The 23,840-nt window shown below is 58.3% G+C and overlaps 1 protein-coding gene across 3 annotated transcripts in view; it reads right to left on the bottom strand.

Moving 5' to 3' along the window:
* Positions 1-2,386: 2,386 nt before the first annotated feature.
* VPS9D1 (VPS9 domain containing 1) overlaps positions 2,387-23,840 on the bottom strand; it is a 29,034-nt gene continuing 7,580 nt past the window's right edge. For 2 of the 3 annotated variants that reach the window (XM_043494867.1, XM_038367992.2), the window contains exons 3-15: positions 21,346-21,438; positions 20,517-20,673; positions 19,622-19,733; positions 18,608-18,670; positions 17,827-17,879; positions 16,826-16,913; positions 16,267-16,352; positions 15,374-15,849; positions 14,407-14,536; positions 13,458-13,666; positions 12,650-12,734; positions 7,797-7,901; positions 2,387-3,398 (exon numbers count right to left, since the gene is read on the bottom strand). In XM_043494867.1, the coding sequence (XP_043350802.1) occupies positions 3,305-3,398; positions 7,797-7,901; positions 12,650-12,734; positions 13,458-13,666; positions 14,407-14,536; positions 15,374-15,849; positions 16,267-16,352; positions 16,826-16,913; positions 17,827-17,879; positions 18,608-18,670; positions 19,622-19,733; positions 20,517-20,673; positions 21,346-21,403 (1,716 nt within the window). In that variant the 5' untranslated portion in view covers positions 21,404-21,438 and the 3' untranslated portion in view covers positions 2,387-3,304. The remainder of the gene's footprint in view (positions 3,399-7,796; positions 7,902-12,649; positions 12,735-13,457; positions 13,667-14,406; positions 14,537-15,373; positions 15,850-16,266; positions 16,353-16,825; positions 16,914-17,826; positions 17,880-18,607; positions 18,671-19,621; positions 19,734-20,516; positions 20,674-21,345; positions 21,439-23,840) is intronic. The other variant, XM_043494865.1, reaches the window with a different exon arrangement.

The raw sequence follows: 23,840 nt of genomic DNA on the forward strand, positions 1-23,840 counted from the left end.
TACACAAGTTCTAAGCTCTCACAATCACCTAGAACAGGTGGTGGTGGGAAAAGGTGCAATGGGAAACAGAGAGGCCAAGTCACTCTAACCAAGAGGCCTATTGCTGTAACTCAAGGACCGTGTTAAGATCATTCCTGGTGAACGAGACACATGTGGAACCAGAAATCAGGGAACCAAAATCAGGAAACTAGGCCCAATTGGTGGACAGAATAATGAGGGGATGGGCTATGCTGTCCACCACCTCCTGGGGGTCCTTAAAGAGACATTGAAGAGAAAAGTTAGCAACTGAAGTGAGCTTCACCATCATGGCTGCCACCCCATCTCCTGGGGCATTCGTCCCTCCCCGGGTGTTCGTCAGACTAATCCGGAGAGACACCCTGAGCGGGCCAGGCCAGAGAGAGAGACCTAGATAATGTCAACACCTGGGCAAGGGCAACCCCCACCTGGGATGTGAGCATTCATCTCCCCCTCACCCCCACCTACCGGGGTCCTTTTGCTTCCCCACCTTGTTTCTTCTCTTTCCTCTCTCTTCTTTCCCCTCAGCCTGGCTTAGCTGGCCCAGACTGTATATTCTGCCATACCGCTGGGAGCCCAGAGGCAGCTACAAGCAGCGCCCCGCCCAGCCCGATGCTGGAACGAGTTTGCCGGAGCTGAGCAGCCGTGTGCCATGCCAGTGTTTTCCCACCAGCGAGGTTATCAGAAGTCAGCACGGGAGACAGAAGATGCATTGTCTCTTTGCTGTTCCTTCCCCTCCCCTTGTGCGTGCTCGTCTGGTCTTGTCTCCTTAGGAAACAGAACAGGAACAGCAGCAAGGACGGCTGCACCCAGCTCAGCTCACTCCTTGCCCCAGCTCTGGCAGCTAAAATCTCTCCAGGGACAGCAAACAGGGGATGTTGTTAACACTTTCCAGGGCAAGGCTCTATCTGCTTTTCCTTGTCTTGTCTCTGTAACACAAGGTCAGAAGGATTTTCAGTGGTGTTTGCCATGGTGTGAAGCAGGTCGAGGTCTCCATATACCAGGGGTGGGCAAACTTTTTGGCCCAAGGGCCACATCTGGATATGGAAATTGTATGGCGGGCCATGAATGCTCACAAAATTGGGGGTTGGGTGCAGGATCCAGCTGGGGGTGTGGGTGCTGGAAATGAGTTTGGGGTGCAGGAGGGGGCTCCAGGCTGGGACAGGGGGTTGGGTCATAGAAGTGGGTCAAGAGTGCAGACTGTGGGTGGTGCTTACCTCAAGCAGCTCCCAGAAGCAGTGTCATGTCCCCGCTCTGGCTCCTATGTGGAGGCGCAGCCAGGCGGCTCTGCACACTGCCCTGTCCCCAGGTACTTGGGGCGGAAGCAGCATGCAGAGCCCCCTGGCTGCCCCGACATGTAGGAGCCAGAGTGGGGACATGCTGCTGCTTCTGGGAGCTGTGCCGGAGCACGGCACACCCCAGACCCCGCTCCCAGCAGGAGCTCAAGGGCCAGATTAAAACGTCTGGAGGTTTGGATGTGGCCCCTGGGCTGTAGTTTGCCCACCCCTGCCATATACCAAACCCAGACCTCGTTTGACACTGTATAGGGTTGGACAGCGACAGCGTCTTGCGACTCTTCCGGGTCCCGCTATTCCATCTAAATACAAGCTGCACGGCTGGCACCTCCCCCACAGGAAGATCACAGCTCTCCCAGCCCACACCAGAGAAACCAGCCACGCCCAGGGCAGTGCCACCACCCTGCTTCCAATCTCCCTGAAGGGGAGCCAGGAGGAGGCTGGGATGGCACGGACAGTCCGACATTGCTCCAGGGGGACACACCAGGTTCTCTACTCACCTCCCCATTCACAGGCACTGTGGCCAGCTCAGCTGCCCACTCCAGGGAAGATCTCAAGTAACTCCAGCAAATCCAGTAGTTTTTCATTGCCAGGGATTTTGCCCTGTGATCAGTAGCATTTAAAGTTTCAGCCAAAATGAGCCCAGCATGAGAGGCAGGGGAAATCGCTGCCCTGCAGCCCTAGATCTAAATCTCTAAATCTCCCCAGCCTGGGGGGTAGCGGTGCCACATCCCTACCCCTCAAGCTGTTGACTGGTCAGAACTGAGCATCCGTGCACGCAGAACACACACACACACACGGGTTCTGCCCAACTCTCCTCTAGGGGCTGGAACATGCTGCCCCCCATCCCCAACACACACTAGGCTCAGGCTCCACCACTGATCGGTGTGCACAGACGCTAGCTCCGCCTTGGCTCACACGTCCAGGAGGAATCGGACTCCAGTACGGGCCCCAGAGGGCTCCTCGGACAGCAGCTAAAATGGGATGGTGCTGAGTCGTGGGGTACCACAACCTCTCTCTCTCTCTCTCTCTCTCTCTCTCTCTCTCTCTCACACACACACACACACACACACACACACACACACACTTTAAATACACAGTTCAAACACGGGTGCAGCCTGGGGGGCGGGCAAATAGACCCTACCGCTTCAGCCGCGAGGAGCTTGGTGCCGGCGCCACGGGGTCAACGTCCCTTAGACTGAGGACGAAACCACCCATGCTGGACGCTGCAGCACCCAGGAAGTAGCTGGCTCCAGGCAGCACCCAGGGACCCTGCAGTGGCTGCACAGGGCACAATCAGGCAGAAGGGCAACATTCGAGCCGAGGGGTCACAGAGCTGGGGCCTGTCCCAGGCCTTCCCTCACCAATAGCCAACACTCACCCTGGCCAGAGAGCTGCTGGAGGCTACAGAACAGGCCAGGTCTGGTGGCCCCCAAGGAGACCCTGTGCTCAGCTCAAAGCCCTCCCTACATTCAGCAAGGGTAGCTGTCTGGGCTGAGAGCCCCCCAGTTGGGGGATGGGACCTTGGGACAGTAACTGCCCCCTGCAGGCCCCCTCCCCGTCCCTGTGCACTGTGCTCCAGGGGGAGGCTGGAGGAAGCCCTGCACAAAAGCAGCAAAGAGGCTCCTAAAAAGCATCAATACAGGCCGGAGCAGCAGCAGTTGCCGGTCGAATCCCACCAGCAGCCCGTGGGCCATTCTCCCCTTGCTTCGTAGTGGTTACAGTTAGCATGACAGGTGCAGAGCAACCCAAGCAGCAACCCTGGGTCCACTGCCACCCCAAAACATTGCACAGAACGTGCCCTACCCTTCACAGTAGGCAGGACAAGGAGGGTAGGGAAGGGGGGAAATGTCTGGTCCTTTCTCTTCAAGTCGGGCCCCTTGGCCCCATGTCGTGTCTCTGGAAGACGTGTGTCAGTTGCATCTCCCAGCTGAGGAGGGGTTCGAGTGATCAGGGCAGGGCCCATCTGCTCAGCAGGTGGATGCAAAGCCCTATTACTTCACCATGACTCCCCTGTGCAAGGACTCCACATAAGACAGTGCACTCTGCAGGGACGTCAGGCAGTAACCCTCCTCGCCGATCAGGTACCTGGCATGGAAACAAAAGAGATCAGGGCACCGTGAAAGCCGCAGGGAGGGATTTCAATCAGTAGCATGACCCACCTTGGAGAGAGCCCCACCCCATCTCCTAGTGGGGCATGCACCACCCGCCTGCAGGAACAGCTCTGGCCCTTTCCACTGTGAACACTGAGCCTCCACGACATGCACTTGCCAAGCCCCAGAGCTATCACCCCATCCTACCCATGGGCACAGGGGCAGCAACTTGTCCAAGGCCACCACAGAGGGTAAGCTCAGCCCTCCCCTCTCTTTCCCAGACCACTGGCCTCCACGCTATCCCAGCGGCGAGTGCTCTGGGTTAACAGCCAAGCAGGGGATACAGCAAATACAGGGTTCTGTTTGAAAAATAAACCCATTTAAAATTAAATCTGAAATTGACAACCTATGTTAAGGCCTCAAGTTATTATCATCTGTTACAATCATTTACATTAAATGGAATACGAAGCAGTATCTGTCTGCTGCCCAGTTTTAAAGAAAGTCAAAGCCCTGAACTGGAGGAAGTTCCTGGCTAAGCTCCTGGAGCCTGACTTTGCGGAAGGGCTAAACCAGCTTTTGACAGCAGCAGCCTCTTCTGCAGGGGCAGAGAGAATATTGTGTTTATGTCAGTTTATTCAACTCGTTCAGTTCAGTGACAAGCTCATTCAAAGGTAAGAAACCAGCTGGGATTGAACAAGCAGGAAAGCTCGTTTTCCTCTTCCGTTCTCTGAAAAATACCAGGTGTGAGAGGATGAGATCTACTAGTTCTATCATCCTAGAAGGAAACAATCTCTTCACTTTACTAGCTGCAGACAATACTTCCTTTGTGTAACAAATCAGTTAGTCTGAAATACAAAACATGTTTTGAACAACTTTTCAAATAACTTTTCTTATGTCTCCAGAACGGCTATGGAAGTTCTACTAAATTTAAAAAAAATTTAAATGCAGGTTTTGTGCATTTTTAATTGAATTTGAATTTCTATCCAAACAGAACTTGACACAAAATCACAAGTAAAATATTAATCATCCAGTAAATCAGAAATGTATCACTCACCATTTCCTAACAATGAAAAATCTCAATGAATGCCAGTTAAGCTACATAAGTGCTTAAATAAAATGTTTCTACATACAGTGCATTCTTCTGATTAGCAAAAAGCAGTACCAAATTTAGTGTAAAGGCTATATTTAATTGCAAATCTGCATGTTTTAATGGTTACCAACCAATGAGAATCAACCTCTCTTTAGGAAAATAACTAAAAGTACAGATACAAAACATGATTAAAATCGATGATTTAAACCAATTCTCTCTAAGAGTAGAGCACTCCCCATGGAAGGGCCAGGCCTCTTCCCACCCAGGGGGAATCCTGCAAAGTCAGAAGGTTTTGGAAGGACAGGAACCCTGAATTCCAAATGGCTCAGTGGGGGCATATCGCTGGAACACTCCCAAGGAGGCATCTTCAGCCACCTTTGGATGCAGCCCTGCCAGGGGTCACTGCCCCACGTCCTTCCGAGCTGTGTCCTCTGAGCCCACCAATTTCCCCTTCCACTGCCAGGGCCTGCTCTTCTTTTGCACATGACAAGCCCAACAGCTGCTGCCAAAGGACCAGGGGGACCGGTGAGAGCACCAGAGGAATTAAAGACCCTCCATTCTGCAGCCCCTTTAATTGCATGGCCCCCGTCCCGAGGAGCCGCTTTGACTGGAGCTAATAGGATCACAAGGATGGCTCAATAGGAACAGGCAAGAGCTTCTGCCGTGGCTCGGCGGCCTGCCTGGAACCCTGACTGCGCAGAGCCAGAGCCTGCTGGGTTATCGCTCAGTGCCTGGGCAGCAGGACGTGCAAAGGAGTGAGGAGGACACGCTGCTCACAGCTATCCCCTGCTCTGCTTTCCCGGGGCTGCCAGCAGTATGGTTCCCTCCCCTCCCCTGCCATGCTGAGAAAGCACTGTTAACTCCTTGGGGCCTGGGGTCCCCCTGCCACTCCCCACCAAGGACATGGGCCGATTGGCACCCTCCGGGATCTCAGCATGCAGGGAGCAGAGCTGCAGGGGAGGGATTGAAAATCTGATCTGCAGATAGAAGGGGGAGGGGGCTTTGCAGGGATGGCAGGTCTCAGCTCTGTGAAAGCAGCAGTGCAGAAGGACTCTTGCAGCAGCAGCTCTAGGGCGGGAACCAGCCACCTCCTCTGCCGAGTTCCCTCTCAAATACATCCCAAGCTGCCCCATGCTTGTCTCAGCTGCCTGGCCTGTATCATCAGGGCTCAGCAGGGCCCTGCCAGCTGCAGTCGGGCTGCCCACCTCACCCAGACACTCACACCTTGCTCACACATGTTACACGTCAGGGTGCGGCAGCAGACTGCTGGCTCAGCTCGGCCGTGGAAAGCAGGCGTGATGGGGAGCAGGGGGTGGTATGCACAGAGTTTGCCATATTTCTACACGGGTCTCCAAGGCCTCTGGAGAGCGCTGCCTTTGCCACTGGCACGGGCAGGGTCACTGCTCCTCTCTCCTCACCATGGGGATTCCTGAGGGGAACGCAGTCGGAGGGAGCCTCACCCACACACACAGCTCCCCAAACCACTCAGCGCAGCTGCAAGGTGGCAGGGCAGGCCTGGCCTCTCGGAGACTCCCCTCTTCAGTGCTCCCAGCAGGGGCGGCTCCCAAACTGTAGCAGTGCTGAAGCTACGTAGGAGGTAGGTCACCACTCATCTCGGGGGAGGGGGACCGATGGGCTTCGGGTTGTACTTTCTCCAGTACTTACACGGCTCCCCGCACTACAGGTGGGGAATGGAGGCCCTGAGGGTTATGGCACTCACCCATGGTCACCTAGGAGTCTGAGGCAGGGGTCAGAACTGAACCCACATCTGCTGAGTCCCAGCCCAGTGCCTTACCCACAAGGGCACCCTAGTTATACTCTGGGGCAGGCTCGGCCTAGGGAGCCCGGGCAGGAGAGATGCAGTCACCTCTCGTGCTGAGAGGCAGCAGAGACGCAGTCTAAGCACCATGAGGTTCTAGCCACTCAAATCTCAGGCTAAGAAGGAAGTTCAGGGCACTGCGGGGCGAAGGAACACCTGGGTGTTGCAGGACGAGATGCTGTCGAGTACCCGGCACCAGGGGATGCTCGTGGGAAAGGAGCCAGAGCCCTGGATGGAGCACAAAGCCTGTGCTGGGAGCTGCCACTAAAGAGACCCAGGCTAGAGCTGGTGCAAAGTTACCCGCTGGAAAGTACCGATTTCATGGAACTGAAACATTCTGCAGGAAATTCCATTCCAACAGCCAGCTTTCCATGGACGCCACAAAGGCAGCCCACCTGCCCAGCTCCCCAGGCTTCCTCCCTCCCCATGCTCTGGCTCTGTGGCAGCTCCCCAGGGAGCACAGCATATGGGCCACGGAGCCAGGGTCAGAAATCTTTGAAAAGCTCCATTTTGGTGCTTCCAAACCAGACTCTGTTTGGATGGGTCCGTCCTGCAGAGAATTTCACACCCAGCACCTCGCTGCAATCTGGAACCAGCACTTTCTCCGAAAGGTGAAATATTCACAGGATGGAAGCTGTGGTTCCAGGACAGCTCTTCCACAGCACTTTTTGGCAACGTGGCCCTAGCGCCCAGCCCAGTCCCTCTGCCTCAATTCTCCCTGCAGCTTCATGTTGAGTCCCAAGGGCAGGCGAGAGCTAGATCCGGTCCTATATTGTGATGGGTTCTGCTAAATCCCTTTAAAGTGCTTCCCCCCTGCCCGAGGGAAGCGATTGTGACAAAGCTGAATGGCCGGGTCCCTTACAGCATAGCTGGAAGGGTGCTCAAGAGGGGTGACAGGCTGTCATCACTGCCAGGGAGAAGAGGCCACTGGCCCCCAAACACGCAATATGGCTCTGCTCCCCAGTTCTTAGCATCAGGCGCTGGCTGCTGCTGGTGATGGGACACTGGGGGATCCAACGTGTGGTGAAGCCTACAGCAAATCTCCAGGGGTCTCGCTGGGAATCAGCACCAGGGGAAAGGCAAAGCAGCGCAGGAGAGGGGAATTGTGGGTGGTGCCCCGCTCTGGTCAGCGTCCCGGCTGAAGGAGTGGAGTTGGGGAAGGGCAGGAAGTATCTGCTGCAAGGCTCCCAAAGACCATAACCTTCCCATATCAGCTCTCTCCACCCACCCCCGCTCCAGTGCCAGCCCTTTCCCAGCTGCCATAGGAGGAGGGCCAGCTCACCCACTCACTGGCCTATCACCTACTGGGATGGGGCACGGATGAGCCACTTCCAGCATCTGGCACAGAGCAGCCAGGGCTTTAACTCCCCGGAAATGCAGTCGGCTTTAATTAGTCCAGAATGGGTGGCGCGCAGAGCCACCAGTGCCAAAGGAACTGAGGCAGCAGGAGGAATTCCCACCCCGTCCCCCCTTCCCGTTCCTACCCTTCGTGGATAAACTCCTCCAGCGCCGCACACTCCGCCACCAGCTGGGGGAGGTTGCTCTTCAGCACCACGTAGGACAGGATGGGCAAGAGGTCGTCGGCACCACTACAGGGGGAACAGGTCATAGGTCAGCATCAAGTAACTCTCCCAAAGGAGCTGACACACTCCCCTCCCGCAGCGGGTCCTTCTCCGGCTGGCGGAGGGTTTGCCACAGTGTCCTTTGCCATTGACTCCAGGCGGATCATTAGTGAACAAACCATTTCCAGGTGGAAGCAGGGGGCCTGCCAGGAGCCTGTGTGCTGCAGTTGGTCATCGTCAGGAGAGGGGAGCCTGGCCAAGGGGCAGCAGGACAGGGAAGGTAACTTACCAGCTCTAATGGGTAACAGGATTTTCCCCACAGGAGATCCAGACCCAGAGCACTGACTTCAGAAGTGAAGGACTGGAGCAGCGTGGCCCAGCAGAGGCCTGGGTTCTGTGCCTGCCTCTGCCAACAGCTCCCTGTGTGACTGCAGGACGTCACCTTCCTTCTCCATGCCTTAGTTTCCCTATCTGGGGAGACTAGTTATCTTCCTTCCAGAGGTGCTGCGAGAGGCGTTGGGTTGCCAAGTGCTTTGCAATCCCCAGGAGGAAGGGGCCAGAGAAGGACAACGTGAGATTCAGCCTCCCCAAGCACCAACGCTGCCAGCTCAGCTGGAAACCAAACCAGCCGGGTTTTCTGTTCCATGCGGCATTGCCAGCAGAGACTCAGAACGCAGGGGCAGAACGGAGCCCAGCAGAAACCCGAGCAGGCAGGACAGAGGCGTAGGTGCTGGAACGGGATGGCAGCTGTACCCCTGGCTTGATGTGGTTTCCATCATATCCAGGGTTTCTTTTGGTTCAATGGCTCTCAGCATCCACACTTCCAGCCCCACTGGACAGAGGGGACGCTTGGAGAGCAGAGATCAGCTGGGCCAAAGGGCCCTTTCCCAGTGCAGCCCATGCCTGTCGCTTTAAAGCGGCAGACAGTACCGAGGTTAGCAAGGGCTAAGGAGCAAGACCACAAGGGGTGTTCCTGCAGATACTGGGCAGCTGTAATTAAGTTGAACCATCAGTTCCTGTCAGGCCGGACAGCGGCTGATCTGTGGTGAATGCCGCAGGAGCAGTTGGCATGCTCACTAGGTGTGAAGGCCCCGGGTTCGTGAATCACCAGGTCTTGGCTGGCAGCAGTGACACATGGCGTGGGTAACTGCCAGCAGATTCCATTCCGTCCCAGCACTCACCGCTCTGCTGTATGCCGCCCCGGGACGGTGAGTCAGTGTGACACAGAAACAGAGAACGCTCCTCCTTTCAAACTGCACTCAAAACCCCCTTCCACTGGTGCAAAACTTCAACTGGAGTTAAGTGGCCAAGAGAAAAGGGATGGCTCTGAACTTAGCCCCTTCATAGAAGGGGAGTGTCTGGCTGAAGAGGGGTCACTGCACCCGACTTGGGAGCACAGGTGTAGGTAGGGCCTGGGACTAGATGTTGCAGGGCTGGAATGGCACCATGCAGGTGCCCATGGGGCAAGACTGAGGGGCACTGGCCGAGAGGAGAGGGGACTCAGGGCTGGAATGGCAGGAAGTGCTGCCGGCCGGAAAAGGGGCTGGGCAGAGCGCACCTAGCAAGTGCATGCGGATGCCTGCAGCTCTCCCGTTCAGAGACTCTCCGACGAGCACGGACGCCCGCTTTCAGATGCGGACACCAGCCCTGGGCAGGGATTTGCTCGGCCCCCCAGGCTGCCTTCACTGTCCCTGCCCCGAACACAGAGGGGGAAGGGAGCGGAGCCAGGGCAAGGCAGAGCGAACCCAGGCCCTACCTGCAGCCCTGGGAGTCTTGTGGAGACCAGGGGTGGTTGTGGTGGTGGTTTGCAAGTGAGTCTCCCAGCTCCTGGAGGCTGCAGTGCAGGGCCTGGGGGGGGGGGGCAAGAGCAATGCCCACTGTACAGTGCTGGGGTGGGGGGAGCAGACATCCCCAGACAACAAGGGATTAATGAACAGCAAAAGCCGATCGCCCTGGCTTGGGTCCCTGGGTCCCACTGGGCACAGGCAGCAATAATCAGGATCAGTCACTGACAAGCCATCCTGGGGAGGAGCCCTGCCGGCTTCCACCAGCTACATATGATTCAGCTCTCAGCCAGAGCCAGCAGGAGACACAGAACAGCTCCAGGGTCAGAGCCAACACCAGCTAGCTATGAGGAGACGGCGGGCTGGACCCAGGCCGTGGGGGGACACGGCGGGCCAGACCCAGGTGCGACTGTAGCAGAGAGGCCTGGGTGAGGGGGGGTGTGAAACCAGAAGAAAGGCACAGACAGGGAAAACCAACTCCCTGCCCCTCGGCACCGGGCCAGCTCAGCGCAACACGACGACGTGCGCAGGCCCTGGAAGGTGCTTCGGGATTGTTCGTCTCCCAAGATGACGCAGGAGGATCCCCCCAGAAGCCAGGATGGACGGCAACCACAGGCACAGGGTGGAACGTGCGGAACGAGAGGGGCAAGGCAGCTGCCCAGGGCTCCAGCAACCACAGCCCAGCAGAAAGGGTCTCCTGCGGTATCAGCCGCCAGGGCTCTGTACCACGTGAAAGGGGGTGCAGGTGGGTGTCCGTGGGTGTGGAGGCAGAGGCTGCAACATGAAGCAGGAGGGTGCCACCTACAGGCTGCCCTGGGAAAGGACGGAGCACGGCCACGTTGGCTTGGATGAGAAGCTTTCGGCCGGCTGGTAGGGTGACCAGATGAAATGAAGAAAATATCGGGACACGTGGGGGAAGCAAAAAAAAAAAAAAAAAAAAAAAAAAACACCAAAAACTGCTGGAGTTGACGAAGCCAAAGCCTCAATATCTGACTGTTTTATCGGGACGTCTGGTCACCCTACCAGCTGGGCTCAGGGCGCACATGCCTGGCTGGTTTGCAGAGCTCCCCACTGCCTCGCCTAGCTGGCCCTGGGCGTTTCCATGTGCAGTCCCCAGCCCAGTGCGGCTGAGAACCAGGCCTGGCCCATCTCTCACTTCTGCTACTTCCTGAAGAGCCGTGGGGGCAAGCAGGGGAGGCCGCAGGCCCTCACGTTACAGCGGGTCACTACCGTTCGGCCCAGCCTCAGGGGTTCATGGGGGGAGGGGGACGGGGGTCCCTGAACATCCGTTCTGTTCATCTCTGTGGGTTTGAAAACAAAGCCCAGAGCTCACTGCGCATTTTGCTAACTCGAGGAGTTCAGCTTCCAGGTCCCACAGCCCCGCACACCAAGGATTACATTCCAGCCATCTCCAGGGGCGGAGGTTTAAATGCATTCCAGGATACCCCATGGCAGGAGACTGTCCCCACTGCAAGCAGCAGCTCTGCTCTGCGGACTCTGCCAAGGGGTGCCCTCGCCCCCGAGGGCCCTTGCTCATGTGCAGCACAGGGGGCTGGAAAGCTGGCTTCTCCTCCCCCACTGAAACTGGAGGGCCAGGTTTTTAAGAACAGGCTGGACAAACACCTGTCTGGGAAGGTTTAGGGATGCGTGGCCCTGCCTCAGTGCGGTAGGCTGGCCTAGATAACCTCTCCATCTCCCTTCCAGCCCGACGCCTCTCTGCTGCTCTCACAGCGGGGAGCGGAAAGGGACAGAGCCCTCGCTGGGCAGGGTGGTCTATGCCACACGCCAGCAGGCTGCCAGCTTTCCAAGGGCAGCACTTCCCGGTGGGCCCACACAACGGTAACAGCCTGGCAAGCGGAGCTGAACAGGAACACGGGCTGGGGATGGCCAGAGGGAGCCGGGGACGGGTGAGGCAGTGCAGAGCAGGAGCAGCCGGGCCGAGCCGCAGCAGGGCAGCGGCTGAGAGCGACACCAGCTGGTGCACGTTTTACACGATCAGCGAACTAAGGAGGGAAAACAGCCCAGCAGTAAGTGCAGGGAGTCTCCTCCCCACCTCCGGGTGCTGCAGCGGGTGGGTTCAGCCCCACACAGCCACTTCATGGGGAAAGGTCCCAGTCCAAACTCTGAGCAGAAGCTGCAGCTATTGCTGCCTCACCCCCTCCCCGCCCCTCTCAAACAAGGCAGCCAAGTCACGGGCCTGTCTCCCTCCTTCCACTTTAATGCCTTTGACAGGCCTGGCGCCCTCCTCTTCCCGAGAGCTACAGCTGGGGTGAGCCGCTTGTCCCCACGTCCACGCCTTGCTGGGACTCAGATCCCTGCTCTCACTCCCTGTCTCCCGCTGGCTGGCTAAGTCCAAGTGACAGATTCAAAGCTCACTAATTGCCAGGCCTAGCTCCAGTGAGTCCCTGCCACAGACCGAGCTCCTCACTCTTCCCGGGATCAGCAGGAGAAGCCGTGTGGGGCGGGTGGCGCTGTCGGAAGCTATCCGTCAAGGTCCAGCCCTGCTAAAACTGCAGCTAGACCACGGACGCCTGGCTGACAGGCAGGATCCGACTTCACACAGAGCAGTCCCGGTGCGGCCCAGAGACAAGACTGAGCCACAGGGAACCCCGCCCTCCAACCGGGCAGTGGGCCACAGAATCAGGTTAGCCCAGCAGCAAGGGGGCAGCAACCCCCAGGCCGGCCCAGAAGAGAGTAACACCCTCAAAGCAGCTCGCCAACAGCAATCTCCTGCAGGCAGGGACCTGGGTTCGTCACTTGTTGGAGGAGTGTCTGGTGTGAACCCACCAGGCTCCTCCCGCCCTGGGGGTGCACAGAGCTCTGGGGCGTGAACTGGGGGTGCTCAAGTGCTGCAGCTGCCCCCCAACTCCTCTCCACTGATGTTAGATTCTACCGCCCTCCCACCCCGGTCTTCCCCTCCAGCTGGGCTCAAAGCCCTGTCACCATGCGTCCATCTCTGGTGTGTCCTCCTGGGAGCCGGGCTGTACTCACATGGCTGCGGTTCCGGGCTGGGGCCGGCTTTCCCGGGCAGTGCAGTACTCCTCGGCACACTCGCAGATGACACGAAGAGCTCGCACTGCAAGTTGCAAACCACAGAGCTTTAGTGACAACGAACACGGGGGAACCTGCATCCAAAGGCCCCCCAGACTCGTACTGCAGCAGGAGGTGGGGATGGCAAAGCAGCTCCCTTGGGCCATGCTGGGGCCCAGAGCAGACCCTGGGATCCAGGTTTTTACCCACCCTTTGCATTTGCACCAGGGATCGATCGATCAGCAGCCCACATCTCTTCCCACCCCTGGCGAAGAGGGGACGGCTACTGTATGGGGTCTTGAGCGTCCAAGTCTTCACACACATTGTCTCACTGTCACCTCTCCTCCTGCTCCCCATCACGCGGGCTGGCCCGGTCGCCATCACAGCTCGTTCCTGGATTCTCCTAAGTACTTCGATGGCACCAGCATCCGAGCATCTGGCAACCTCAAATGGATTTCCCCTCCCCTCCCCACCCGTCCTGGTGCCATTACCCCCATGGCACAGATGTGGAGAATCTGTGGCAGAGCAAGGAATTGAACACGGGTCTCCTCTCTACCATCCCTGTGCAACTCCAGCCATTGCTGCCACAGGGGTCACCACTAGGAAGGAGTCCACGTGTTTCTGGTTTCTTTGAGGGTGGTTTTGCAGACAGAAATGAGGAGCAGCCGATATCGTGTAACCAAACAGCTCTCCGCTCCTCCCAGCAAGCAGCATGAGTCCTGCTAGACAGGTGCCCCTGCCTGCACCCCAGAGAAAGAGCGAACCTCACCAATGCACTCCAGCTTCCTCTGCGGGCAGCTCTCCAGAAGGATCAGCCCCAGCTCCTGCACTGCCGTGCTGTAAGGGTAGGAACCTGCGGTGTGGCCTTTGCAGTCCTGGGGGAAGAGGTTAGCGGACACTCCTATTTCCGACGGGGGCATGTTCCTGTGGCGCTCCATGCTCCTGGACAAGGCCACCTCTCGGGCCTGGTAGACCCTCCTGAGGGGTGCAGAGCAGAGAGGAGGTGGAATGCATGGCAGGATGCTCTCTTCCCAGAGTCCTGCTAAATCCTGCCCACGCCCTGCTGGGCACTTCCCGGCCATGGGGCTGGGGAGCCTACGTGCTGGGTTCTTCCTGCCCTACATTAGCCTGGTGTCTCCCCACACCAGCCAGGCCCCACAATGGCACTGCCTGCACTGGGGCCACCGGCGGAGCCACACACACGCTGACTGCCCCACTCACATGGGAGCCAGGGATTAACAGGCATGGGCTAGAAAATCAGGCGCATCTGACCTCTGCCCAGCCAAGGGCTGCCCTGGTACTGCTAGGAGCCTGGGGGCTGTTCCGAATTCAGACAGGGAGGGAAGAGACTGCAGCCAGCCTGACCCTGAATACAGGAGCAACGCCTGCCAGGAGCACTGGGCCCTGCATGCCATGCTCCACATCGATGCACGGAGACGGGTTCAAACCCCACGGCCTGGCCGCCTGCTCCCTGCAGCAACAGACGCCGTCTGTGGGAAAGGGATCAGCAGCCCCACCAGCGCCACCACTGGCCTTTCCACGTCTCTGCACACGGAGCGGCACAAGCCCCGAGAATTCGGTCTGGAGAACTGGGCTCTCCCCAGCAGACACCTCACAGCTGAGTAAAGCCTTGGGCCATGCCCCGCACTCTCTGCCATCCCAGTGCCTCAGGCTGGCAGAGCCCTGGGCAAGGCCGGAGGGCAGGGGAGCTGTGGTACCTGTAGAGGGCTAGCAGGGGGGCCCAGAGAGGCGAGAAGAAGGCTTCCTCAATGCATGCCAGGCACTGATCCTTGGAGGAGGCGGTATTCAGGCTCTCGAAAGCCAGCAGGGCCAGGGAGAGCAGCCTGTCTGGGGAGGAAGTGTTACAGGCAGCACACTGGGTCAGGCTCTCCAAGCACTGCTGGGACCCTGGAAAAGGGAGCTCAGGCTGCAGTAGGGGGAAAAAGGCTGGCCATGGACTACCAAGCAATCGCTGTCCTGAAGGCGCTGACAAGGCGAGCGGGGCGGGGCCCCCGGCAACGCATGCTGCATCTGCATGCGTTCGTTACGAGAAGCAACACTGTGCCACTTGCCCTGCCCAAGATAGATCCAGGAGCCTGCAACAATCTGACCTGGGAAGGGCAGGGGCAGTGGAGCAGGAAGCAAACGCATCACAGCGGACCGAGGCGGCGATTTTCTGGCCTCCAGTCCTACCAGCATGACGGCAGCAGCTCCCAGGAGCCCACCACCGCAGGTGCCAGAGACGCTAGGAGAGCCCCGTACAACTGCCTCACTCGCTGGACCTCCTCCAAGCCCCATGTGGAGACGGGCCGGGCAGCCCATGCCGGCCTCTTTGGAGCTTCCGAAGGGGACTCTGCCCAGCTGAGAACCAAAGGAGAAGCCCCACAGCGGGGGCACCGGCAGGCCACCCTTGGAGCAGATTTCTGACATCCTCACCCTCCCGACAGGCTCCAGCCCTGAGCGTGGAGCAGGACAGAGCGTTGCATGCTGGGACATAGCATAGGCTGTTAGATCTATGGGCCTGCACTGACTGCGAGAGCACACTGAATGGGGCCTGCACTTTGGGCTATCCTCATGGCTGTGGCATTACTCTCCCTCCCCCAGGACAAAGCCCTGGAGGGAACAATCCGCACTCTCCTCCTCAGATACCCAGAGCCCTCCCACCACTCCCCACACGCCCCTCACCCACTGAGTTGTGAATGTCCTTCACGATGGCTTTCAGCTGCTCCTGCAGAGAGGTCTTCTTCTCAGCTGGGATCTGGGGCTCCGCTGGGGGGCCAGTGGGCCAGCTCTCGGGCGCTGCCAGGAACCGTTCCAGGTCCTCAAAGGAGCTCTCTCTGTCGGCCAGGCGGGCAGCCGTCCCCTTCTGCAGGCTGCTCTCTGTTGCCAGGTCCTCGCTCAGGGGCGCCGTGGACAGGCTGTGTTGCAAGTTCACCTTGTTCTCCTGGACGGAGGCCATGCAGTACAGGCTCTGGGAGGACCTCAGTTTCCGGCCCCCAGGTGCTGGGGTCAACAATCCCTCAGCATCCAGCGAGAGGGAGGAGAAGCCCCTGGAAGCAGTGCTGAGGTCAGCGAGGTTCTGGCTCACAGTGGGGTAGAGCCTGCTGTAGATCGCATGCTGGAGCTTCGTCAACAGCTGGGGAATCGGGTGCTCGGGGAAGCTGGAAACAAAGGGCAGATGCTCACGACAGGGAGGGGAGAGGAGCCAGGCCTTACCTGGGGTGCGCTCAAGGTCGTCCCATGGGAAGCACCTGGCAGCCAGGACAACAGGAGCTGCCGACTCACGTGGCTGGGAGCACAGCACCACGCCAGGGTTCACTGGGAGCCCACAGCACCTCCCTCTGGGGGTGGAGTTCGGTGGCCATGCGTGCTGCACCCCCAGGCAAGCCCCTCCTGTCACTGTCTGGGCAGCCACCCCCTCTGCTGGGGCCGGGAGAGCCAAGGAACAACTCGGCAGGACACAGCACCCAGCCACGTTCTGAGCCAGCTGGCACCCCCCAGCGCAGAGCCCCCATCACCCCGGCCGGGAGAGACGAGGGGGCCCTTCAGCCCATGTCAGCTCTCCCACTAGCCACTACCTGAGGACGTGGGAGATGAGGCTGGACACCAGAGAGAGATCTGCCGGGTTCTTCTTCAGCTTGGCTTTCCAGAGCTTCGGCCACTCCTGGGAGGGAAACAGCAGCAGAGAGCAGCTGAGGCTGCGGCTCCCACCGGGGGAGCCCTGGACAAGGCCACCCAAAAGATAACTGACCCCTCCCACCCAGCAAAGCTCCCAGCAAGGCCACGGCCCCCCCAGCACTCGGCACCTCCTGGTTCCTGAGCCAGCCCTGGCCAGATGGGCACTGCTGCCCAGACTGCTGGAGCCAAGCTGCAGCGCCACTCCTCTCCTGCCGCCACAGCCACAGAGACCAGAACGCCTGCATCAAGGCTGGGCACTTTCTGTAACCCCCACCACAGCCTGGCCTCGCTGGGGCTAGCTCCCAGCTCCCTGTCCCCTTCCGGCAGACGGCTTGAGAACCAGCAGGCAGGCAGGTATGCCTCCCAGTCTTCAGGGTCCAGTCGGCTCCTGCACTCTCCAGGGGAGGGACAGCAACCAGCCAGATTCACTTCCCAGGGCACTGCCGCACCAGTACTCACATGATCCTGCTCGTACTCCAGGATGGCAGCATAGAGCGCCCTCTGCTCCTGCTCCTCGGGGGTGAGGGCGATGTTGCTGGAGAACCTCCTGCCCAAGAGAGACCACATGGCAGGATGAGAGACCCGCTGCTGCCTTTCCATCTGGAGCCAGGGCTGAGTGCCACCCAGATGGGCAGACTACAGGGTACCAACTCTAGCAATACCCACAGCAGACACCTCGAGAGCCCAGCCAGCTCCAGCCACGATGCAATAACCCATCCAAATTGGAACAGGCGTCTGGAAACAGGGCTGCTCACTCGCGGAGCTACACCTGAAGGCTGGCCCAAACAGCGCGCAGTGAGGAAGGGAAAGGGACACAGGGAGGTCACAGGTGGCATGTTGCAAGCAGGCCAAAAGTTTGGGAACTGACCTGAACACCAGCCGGGGCTGAGCACCAGCATATGCTGCCAGGCCAGAGGTACGTTAGCTGTATGGTCGCCTACATTTGAGCTGGGATGGGGACAGGCACAAGTGTGGGGGGTGCGTGCGGGCACTCGTACAGGCACACGCAATAGCGTCTCTGATTCTACGTCAGCTCTGCTCGTTGTACGGCACAGGAGCAATGGGCACTAGCTGGGAACCCGAACGAGACAGGGCTGGAGAAGTCTACTAGAACGCTGGTTAGGAAGGACACAGAAGACAGCCCCGCAGACTCTCACCCCTCTCCCAGCACTCCCAGAGCCCTGCTCCCATTGGAGGGAGCTACGATATGGACGAGCACCTGGGGCAATGACATGCAAATGAGCATACCCATAATCCCTCTCTCCAGCACTGCCACAAACAAGTAGCCTTTCCTCCCCGAGTCCCTGGGGCTGGCTGAGGGGAACCAGAGGGTGGGAGCTCTCCCTGGCAGGGGGTTCATTTAACCAACAGAAGCTTTGCTGTTTCCATTCCTCACCCACCACAGCTGGGTCTCCCACCCGTGGACAAGGGGCCCTTCCCCAAGCCCCGGCCTTGCTCACCTGTTGGCAGCTTCCTGCAGCCGTAGCCTGCACTCCTCCATCTTCCTCTGAAGCTGGGGCACAAGCCGAGTCAAGGCTCCCCAATTGCATCTCCACCCACCCAGCCATGGCCATGCACAGGGGCAGGGCTTGTCTCACACCTACAGGCGGGCCGCAGCTTGGCACAGCCAGCTTCAGAGGCACACGCCTCTGGCTGGGGGCTCAATAGAGAGCATGAGCAGAGGCAATCAAACCAAACGTCACCCCGCAGTCAGTGCCTGGCAGAACCCGGAGCCCCATGAGACAGGGCCAGGGGCCCACCGTCACCATAGTGCAGCCCTGCATGGAGAGTGGGGAGGCATGGCTGCTTCTCAATGACAGGGCTGAGAGGGGCCCCGGGGGAATCCAGCAGCCCCCCGTCCCCTTTAGAGCAGCCCTGGCTGGGACACACTGCAGACGCCCCTCCTGCTTAACAGCTCGATCCGCTGTTTGCAGAGTCAATGCAATGGCGGCAGCAGCTCTCACTACGGCATTAGTGCTGTTGTGTTTATGTCTAAGAGGCACCATCTCCCGGCCTTTCCCCTGGGAGTCAGACTAGGTGGTGACCCTCTGCGCCAGGAGATGAATTTCTCCTCCCCCTGCCCCCCAGGCAGCAAACGCTCTAGGCCCGCTAACCCAACTCTTCCCTGGAAGAGAGGGTGAATCTGTGCCCCTGCCCTCCGCAGTTCTGGATAATAACATAGCACCATGGCTCTGTGCTTGGGGAGCCCTGACTGCTGCCGGGGCAGGATGGGAAAGATACTGTCTCCTCCCGGGCTTTGGCGATCACCAGGTTCTCCATCATCTGCCGCTGAAGAGAGAGTGTCTGCAAGGCAAAGACAGGCCTCGTTAGCACTCCCACAAGCCTGCTGTGACCGCTACCTTGTTGGAACGTCATCCCTGCACACTAATGAAGGGGGGTAGAGCACGGGCCAGGCCATCCCTCACCTGCAGCGTGCTCAGAAAGGAACTGGCTGCACCCCAGAAATGCCCAAACTTTTGCACATGCTCCCAGAGCCAGACGCAGCTCCGGGATGGCTGGGAGTTGCAGGACACTCTGGCAAGGACATGCAAACAAGAGCATCTGGTGGTGGCACTCCTAAAGTACAGGGCCCAGGGCCATGCAGCTGGCTGGGTAGGCCCCTCTTCAGCGCCAAGGGGCTGTGGCAGCGACTTGGAAATCAAGCTCATTTACATGCCACTACCCAGAATGCTCTGAGGCAGCAGCAACTACAGGCTATTCCAAAGCAGGTGGGGCAGGGAGGGTGGGGGGAACGTCCTCTGGTTTTACCCCCCATTATGTCTGGGCTCCGCTGGTCCATGATCCCCTCTCAGCTCCCCCGTTTCACTCTGACAGCAGGGCACTGTAAGTGGCAGGGGAACGTCCTGGGCCATCCCCGCACTGGCGGGCCTGGTTTCTTGAAGAAGCAGCCATCTCAGCTGTGCTCTCTAGCAGCTCACACCCACCCTCCTGCAGCTAAGACCGACCCAGAGCCATGTTGTTAAATGTGGCTCTCCTGATGCCCCAGCTGGAGGAGCCAGGCTGCCAAGCAGCAGGGACCAGTACACCAGAGATCTGGACCCCAGCACTCCGCTCTCAGAGAGCCTCCGGCTGGTGTTTGTACCCATTCCACTTAGGGGAAGTCCCTGGGGAAAGCACAGAGGATGTGCTGTGAAAGAACTGCCTGTTCCATGCTTCATGCTCCATTTCTGTAGAGACTGGCTGGGCTCCAGCCTCCCCACCACTCCTTGCCCGTGCCAGGGGGTCTCCACTTGCCAGGGAAGTCTTCTGCACAGCCTGGCTGGGGTTCAGCCGTGCCACCCGGGCTTCGTAAGCAGCTCTCAGCTTCTGGTTCTGCAGTGATGCCTCCTCCAGCGGGGTGAGCTCCCTGGGAGGACACAAGAGCTATGAAATTGCTCACCCTGGCCCCGCACTGAGCGTGAGACCTGGATCAGCCCTGCCCAGATCAAGAGACTGCTGCATGAGACAATCCCGGGTCTCTCTTCACCCATGTTCTGACTCAACCTGGACAGACTTGAAGGCCACACAATTCTTCCCTTCCTCGCCTGGCGCAGCAGCACCCTGCACCGGGAACCTCCACGTTCTCTTCCGCCAAGGAGGAAACTACTCCCCTGGCAGGAGGGGCTCATGGAACGAAACCCCATCTCCCAAGCCCGCACCTTAGGTCCTGCCCCTCAGCATCACAGCCGGGCTCCACGCAGGCAGCTGGAATCCGGTGGCTCAGCATGGGCAGAATGGCATGTACCAAAGAATTCCCCCTGCCAAGCTGCCTCAGGTCTGAATATCTGGGAGCCTTGATGTCTGAGGGGGGCTGCTAGAAGCCCAGCACCCAGATCCTCCTTGGAGGCAAGACACAAAATTGGGGGAGCCCAGAGCTCTGTGGGGACATCCCAGGCACGGCCTGGAGGTCTCGGCAGGCAGCATCCAATGCCTTGGCCTCAGGAATGGCTGAGCTATGCAGCCGCCATCTGCCAGCCTGAAGCAGGAGCACAGGGAGAGGAGAGGAGGGAACCTCCCTGCTTGGGACAAGTCAGCACTATGGCACATGGTTACATTGGGAAGGGATGGCTCTTTGCCCACACGCAGCCCCTGCAGCCTCCGGAGGGCTGGGGAGACTCCACACTACATGCCCCAGCTCCACCTCACTTACTTTTTAGTGCCCTGAGCTTTGGTGATCTGCAGCTTCTGGAAGATCTCCGGGGGGAGGAAGGGAGACAGCTTCCCCCCCTCATCTGAGAAGACCCTGCGGTGCTTAGAGATGGGAGCAGGGCTGGGGCCCCTCTCGTGGGCTGCTGGCTTCACTTTCCCTGGGGTTGGGGGAAGATGTGGGTCAAAGCAGGTGTTTTGTTTAGAAGTTACTACAAGTAGTGAAGGCTGGCAGGGAAACCTGGGGCTGCTGAGTGCCTTGGAGCAGCAGGGCCAGGCAAGCCAGCCCCAGCCCCTTTGTGCACCCAGAGGTCTCCAGAATGGGCACCTGAACAGGTCACTGGCATGGATTTGCTGCCCTGCTGCCTCCTGAGTCTCTGGGGTCAGCACCAGAGGCAAGGAAAGCAGGCAATGCTGCATTCCTGCTGGAAGCCAGCACCAGTCTCCCCCCTCCCTGGGGACTCTGCCTCCAAAGGCTCCCAGCTCCTGCTGTGGGGGAGGGGGAGAATCAATGAAACCCACCCCCTCTCTCCCTCCCCCCCCCGCTACAGATACAGATCAGCCTCCTCCTGCTGCCACTCCCCTGACCTCGGCACAGCTACCCACTCTCCCTGGGGGCAGGGGCCCAGCAGGCCAGCCTGGCCCATCCCATTCACCCTGGGTCAATAGCCCATGTGGTGGCTCTGCAACCAGGTGTGTGTCTGCTGGAGAGAGACTGGCCCCAGCTCCCAGAGGCGACCGGCAGCTGCTTTGTGCCTCAAGCACCCTCCTTCCCCAGAGCTCAGCTCAGCAGGCCATGGCCCGTCTCCGCCCTGCGGCCAGGGGCAACTCACCAAGCACAGCGGTGCTGGACTTGGCTCGCTCCAAGCACTGCTCAGCGAGCTTCAGCATCTTTGGGGTGTCGGGTGTCACGGCGTCGCTCCCACCTGGCACAGGCAATGGGTGGGGTCAGTGGGTTTCCTTTCCCAGACAGGAAGGTGTGGAGGGAGTTTGACCCACCCAGGCCTCCAACCAGCACCGGCTCCGTTTTCCCCATGGGCTGCTTTGTGTTATAACCAACAGGCAGGGAGAGCTTGTCCTCTGCCCCACCCTCCTCCTTAGCCAGCTGGGACACAGGGCCTGCCTCAAGTGGAAGTGTTCCCTGAGCACTGCAGCCTGCCTGTCTCCAGGGCCTTCTAAGACAAGAGACGTTCCAAGCTGGGACCCTCCACGGGATGTGGTGCGGCCTCCAGCGGCCCCCACCAACACCAACAAACAGGGCCCCAGAGGATTCTGGGTCCAGCAAACTGCAAGAGGCACCCAGGGAGGCCGCACCCTTTCCTGGCTGCAAAGTGCTCCATTGCTCTGCTGACAGACTCAGTGGGTACAGTAGAACTTGAGAGTTACGAAATGACCGGTCAACCACACCCCTCACTTGGAACTGGAAGTATGCAGTCAGATAGCAGAGGCAAATACAAGCAAATACTGTACAGAACAGTATGGTGTTCAACAGAAACTACTAAAAATAAAGGGAAAGTTTAAAAAAAGATTTGACAGGGTAAGGAAACTGTTTCTGTGCTTGTTTCATTTAAAAGCAGCATTTTTCTTCTGCCTAAAGTTTCAAAGCTGTATTAAGTCAAGGTTCAGTTGTAAATTTTTGGAACAACCACCATCATGTTTTGTTCAGAGTTATAAACATTTCAGAGTCACGGCTAGCCTCCATCCCTGAGGGGTTTGTAACTCTGGGGTTCTACTGGATTTGCTGATCCACTCGCTCAGACTGGGGCTATGTGAAGGATGAATATGGTTTTAGAATCATAGAATATTAGGGTTGGAAGAGACCTCAGGAGGTCATCTAGTCCAACCCCCTGCTCGAAGCAGGATCAATACCAACTAAATCATCCCAAGAGAGGAGCGAACAGCAGAGAGGCTAACAGAGGGAGTTTGCCTGGGATCTGCCTGAGAGGAGGTACGCTAAGGGCTGCATTAAGGAGGCTGTGTTGGTGAGTATCTGAGTGTCTGTTGTGGGGACAGTTTGACCTTGTGCTTGATTGGTGGTTTGAAAAGTGTGAATTGGGAGGTTCCAGGTGAGCCTTGAGTGGGCCTGACTGTTATAAAAAGCCAGTCAGCTGCGAACCAGCTGAGCAGCAAACAGCAGAGAGGCTAATAGAGGGAGTTTGCCTGGTGAGAGCCCACTGAGGCTTACATCTTGCCGGCTTCTCTGAGTAGTTACTACAACTCCTGAGGAAGCTCGTAGAAGGAAGGTAATATGGATGGGGAGTGTTCAGCTGTTGTGACCTGCACTGGATGTGCCATGTTTGTCTTTCTTACACAGAACAGAAGCGACTTTGCCTGTACAAAGTGCAAGCTGGTCTCCATATTGGAAGAGAAGGTTCAAGGTCTGGAGCAACAGGTATCAACCCTGCGTTGCATAAGAGAAACCGAAGATTTCCTGGACAGACGTCAGGATACGCTTCTACAGACACAACGTTCTGAAGATTTAGAGCAGGCTGCACTGCGGGGACAGGAGGACGGTGAAGAAATTTGGCAGCACGTGACCTCCAGAAGAAGAAAGGGGAGCGTTCACGTACCAGCAACGCAGATACAGTAAGTAACCGTTTTCATGTTCTCTCCACAGGTGCTAATGCGGAGAGTTGACTAGATGATACATCTGAGGGAAGGGAACAGAAGGAGACTCCCCCGATTGGAAGGCATGAGATGCCCTGTCCTAGGGATCAGAGTTCCAAGACCACCACTCCCAAGAGAAGGAGGAGGGTGGTGGTGGTCGGCGACTCTCTCTTCAGGGGGACTGAGTCATCTATCTGCCGCCCTGACCGGGAAAACCAAAATTCTCCTGCTTGCCAGGAGCTAGGAGTCACGATGTGATGGAGAGACTGCCAAGACTCATCAAGCCCTCGGATCGCTACCCCTTCCTGCTTCTCCACGTGGGCACCAATGATACTGCCAACAATGACCTTGAGCGGATCACTGCAGACTATGTGGCTCTGGGAAGAAGGATAAAGGAGTTTGAGGCGCAAGTGATCTTCTCGTCCATCCTCCCTGTGGAAGGAAAAGGCCTGGTTAGAGACCGTTGAATCGTGGAAGTCAATGAATGGCTACGCAGGTGGTGTCGGAGAGAAGGCTTTGGATTCTTTGACTGTGGGATGGTGTTCCAAGAAGGAGAAGTGCTAGGCAGAGACGGGCTCCACCTAACGAAGAGAGGGAAAAGCATCTTCACAAGCAGGCTGGCTAACCTAGTGAGGAGGGCTTTAAACTAGGTTCACCGGGGAAAGGAGACCTGAGGTAAGTGGGGAAGTAGGATACTGGGTGGAAGCATGAGCAGGAGCAC

Source organism: Dermochelys coriacea, chromosome 12, assembly GCF_009764565.3.
Source record: "Dermochelys coriacea isolate rDerCor1 chromosome 12, rDerCor1.pri.v4, whole genome shotgun sequence".
In the NCBI taxonomy this organism is placed as follows: Eukaryota; Metazoa; Chordata; order Testudines; family Dermochelyidae; genus Dermochelys; species Dermochelys coriacea.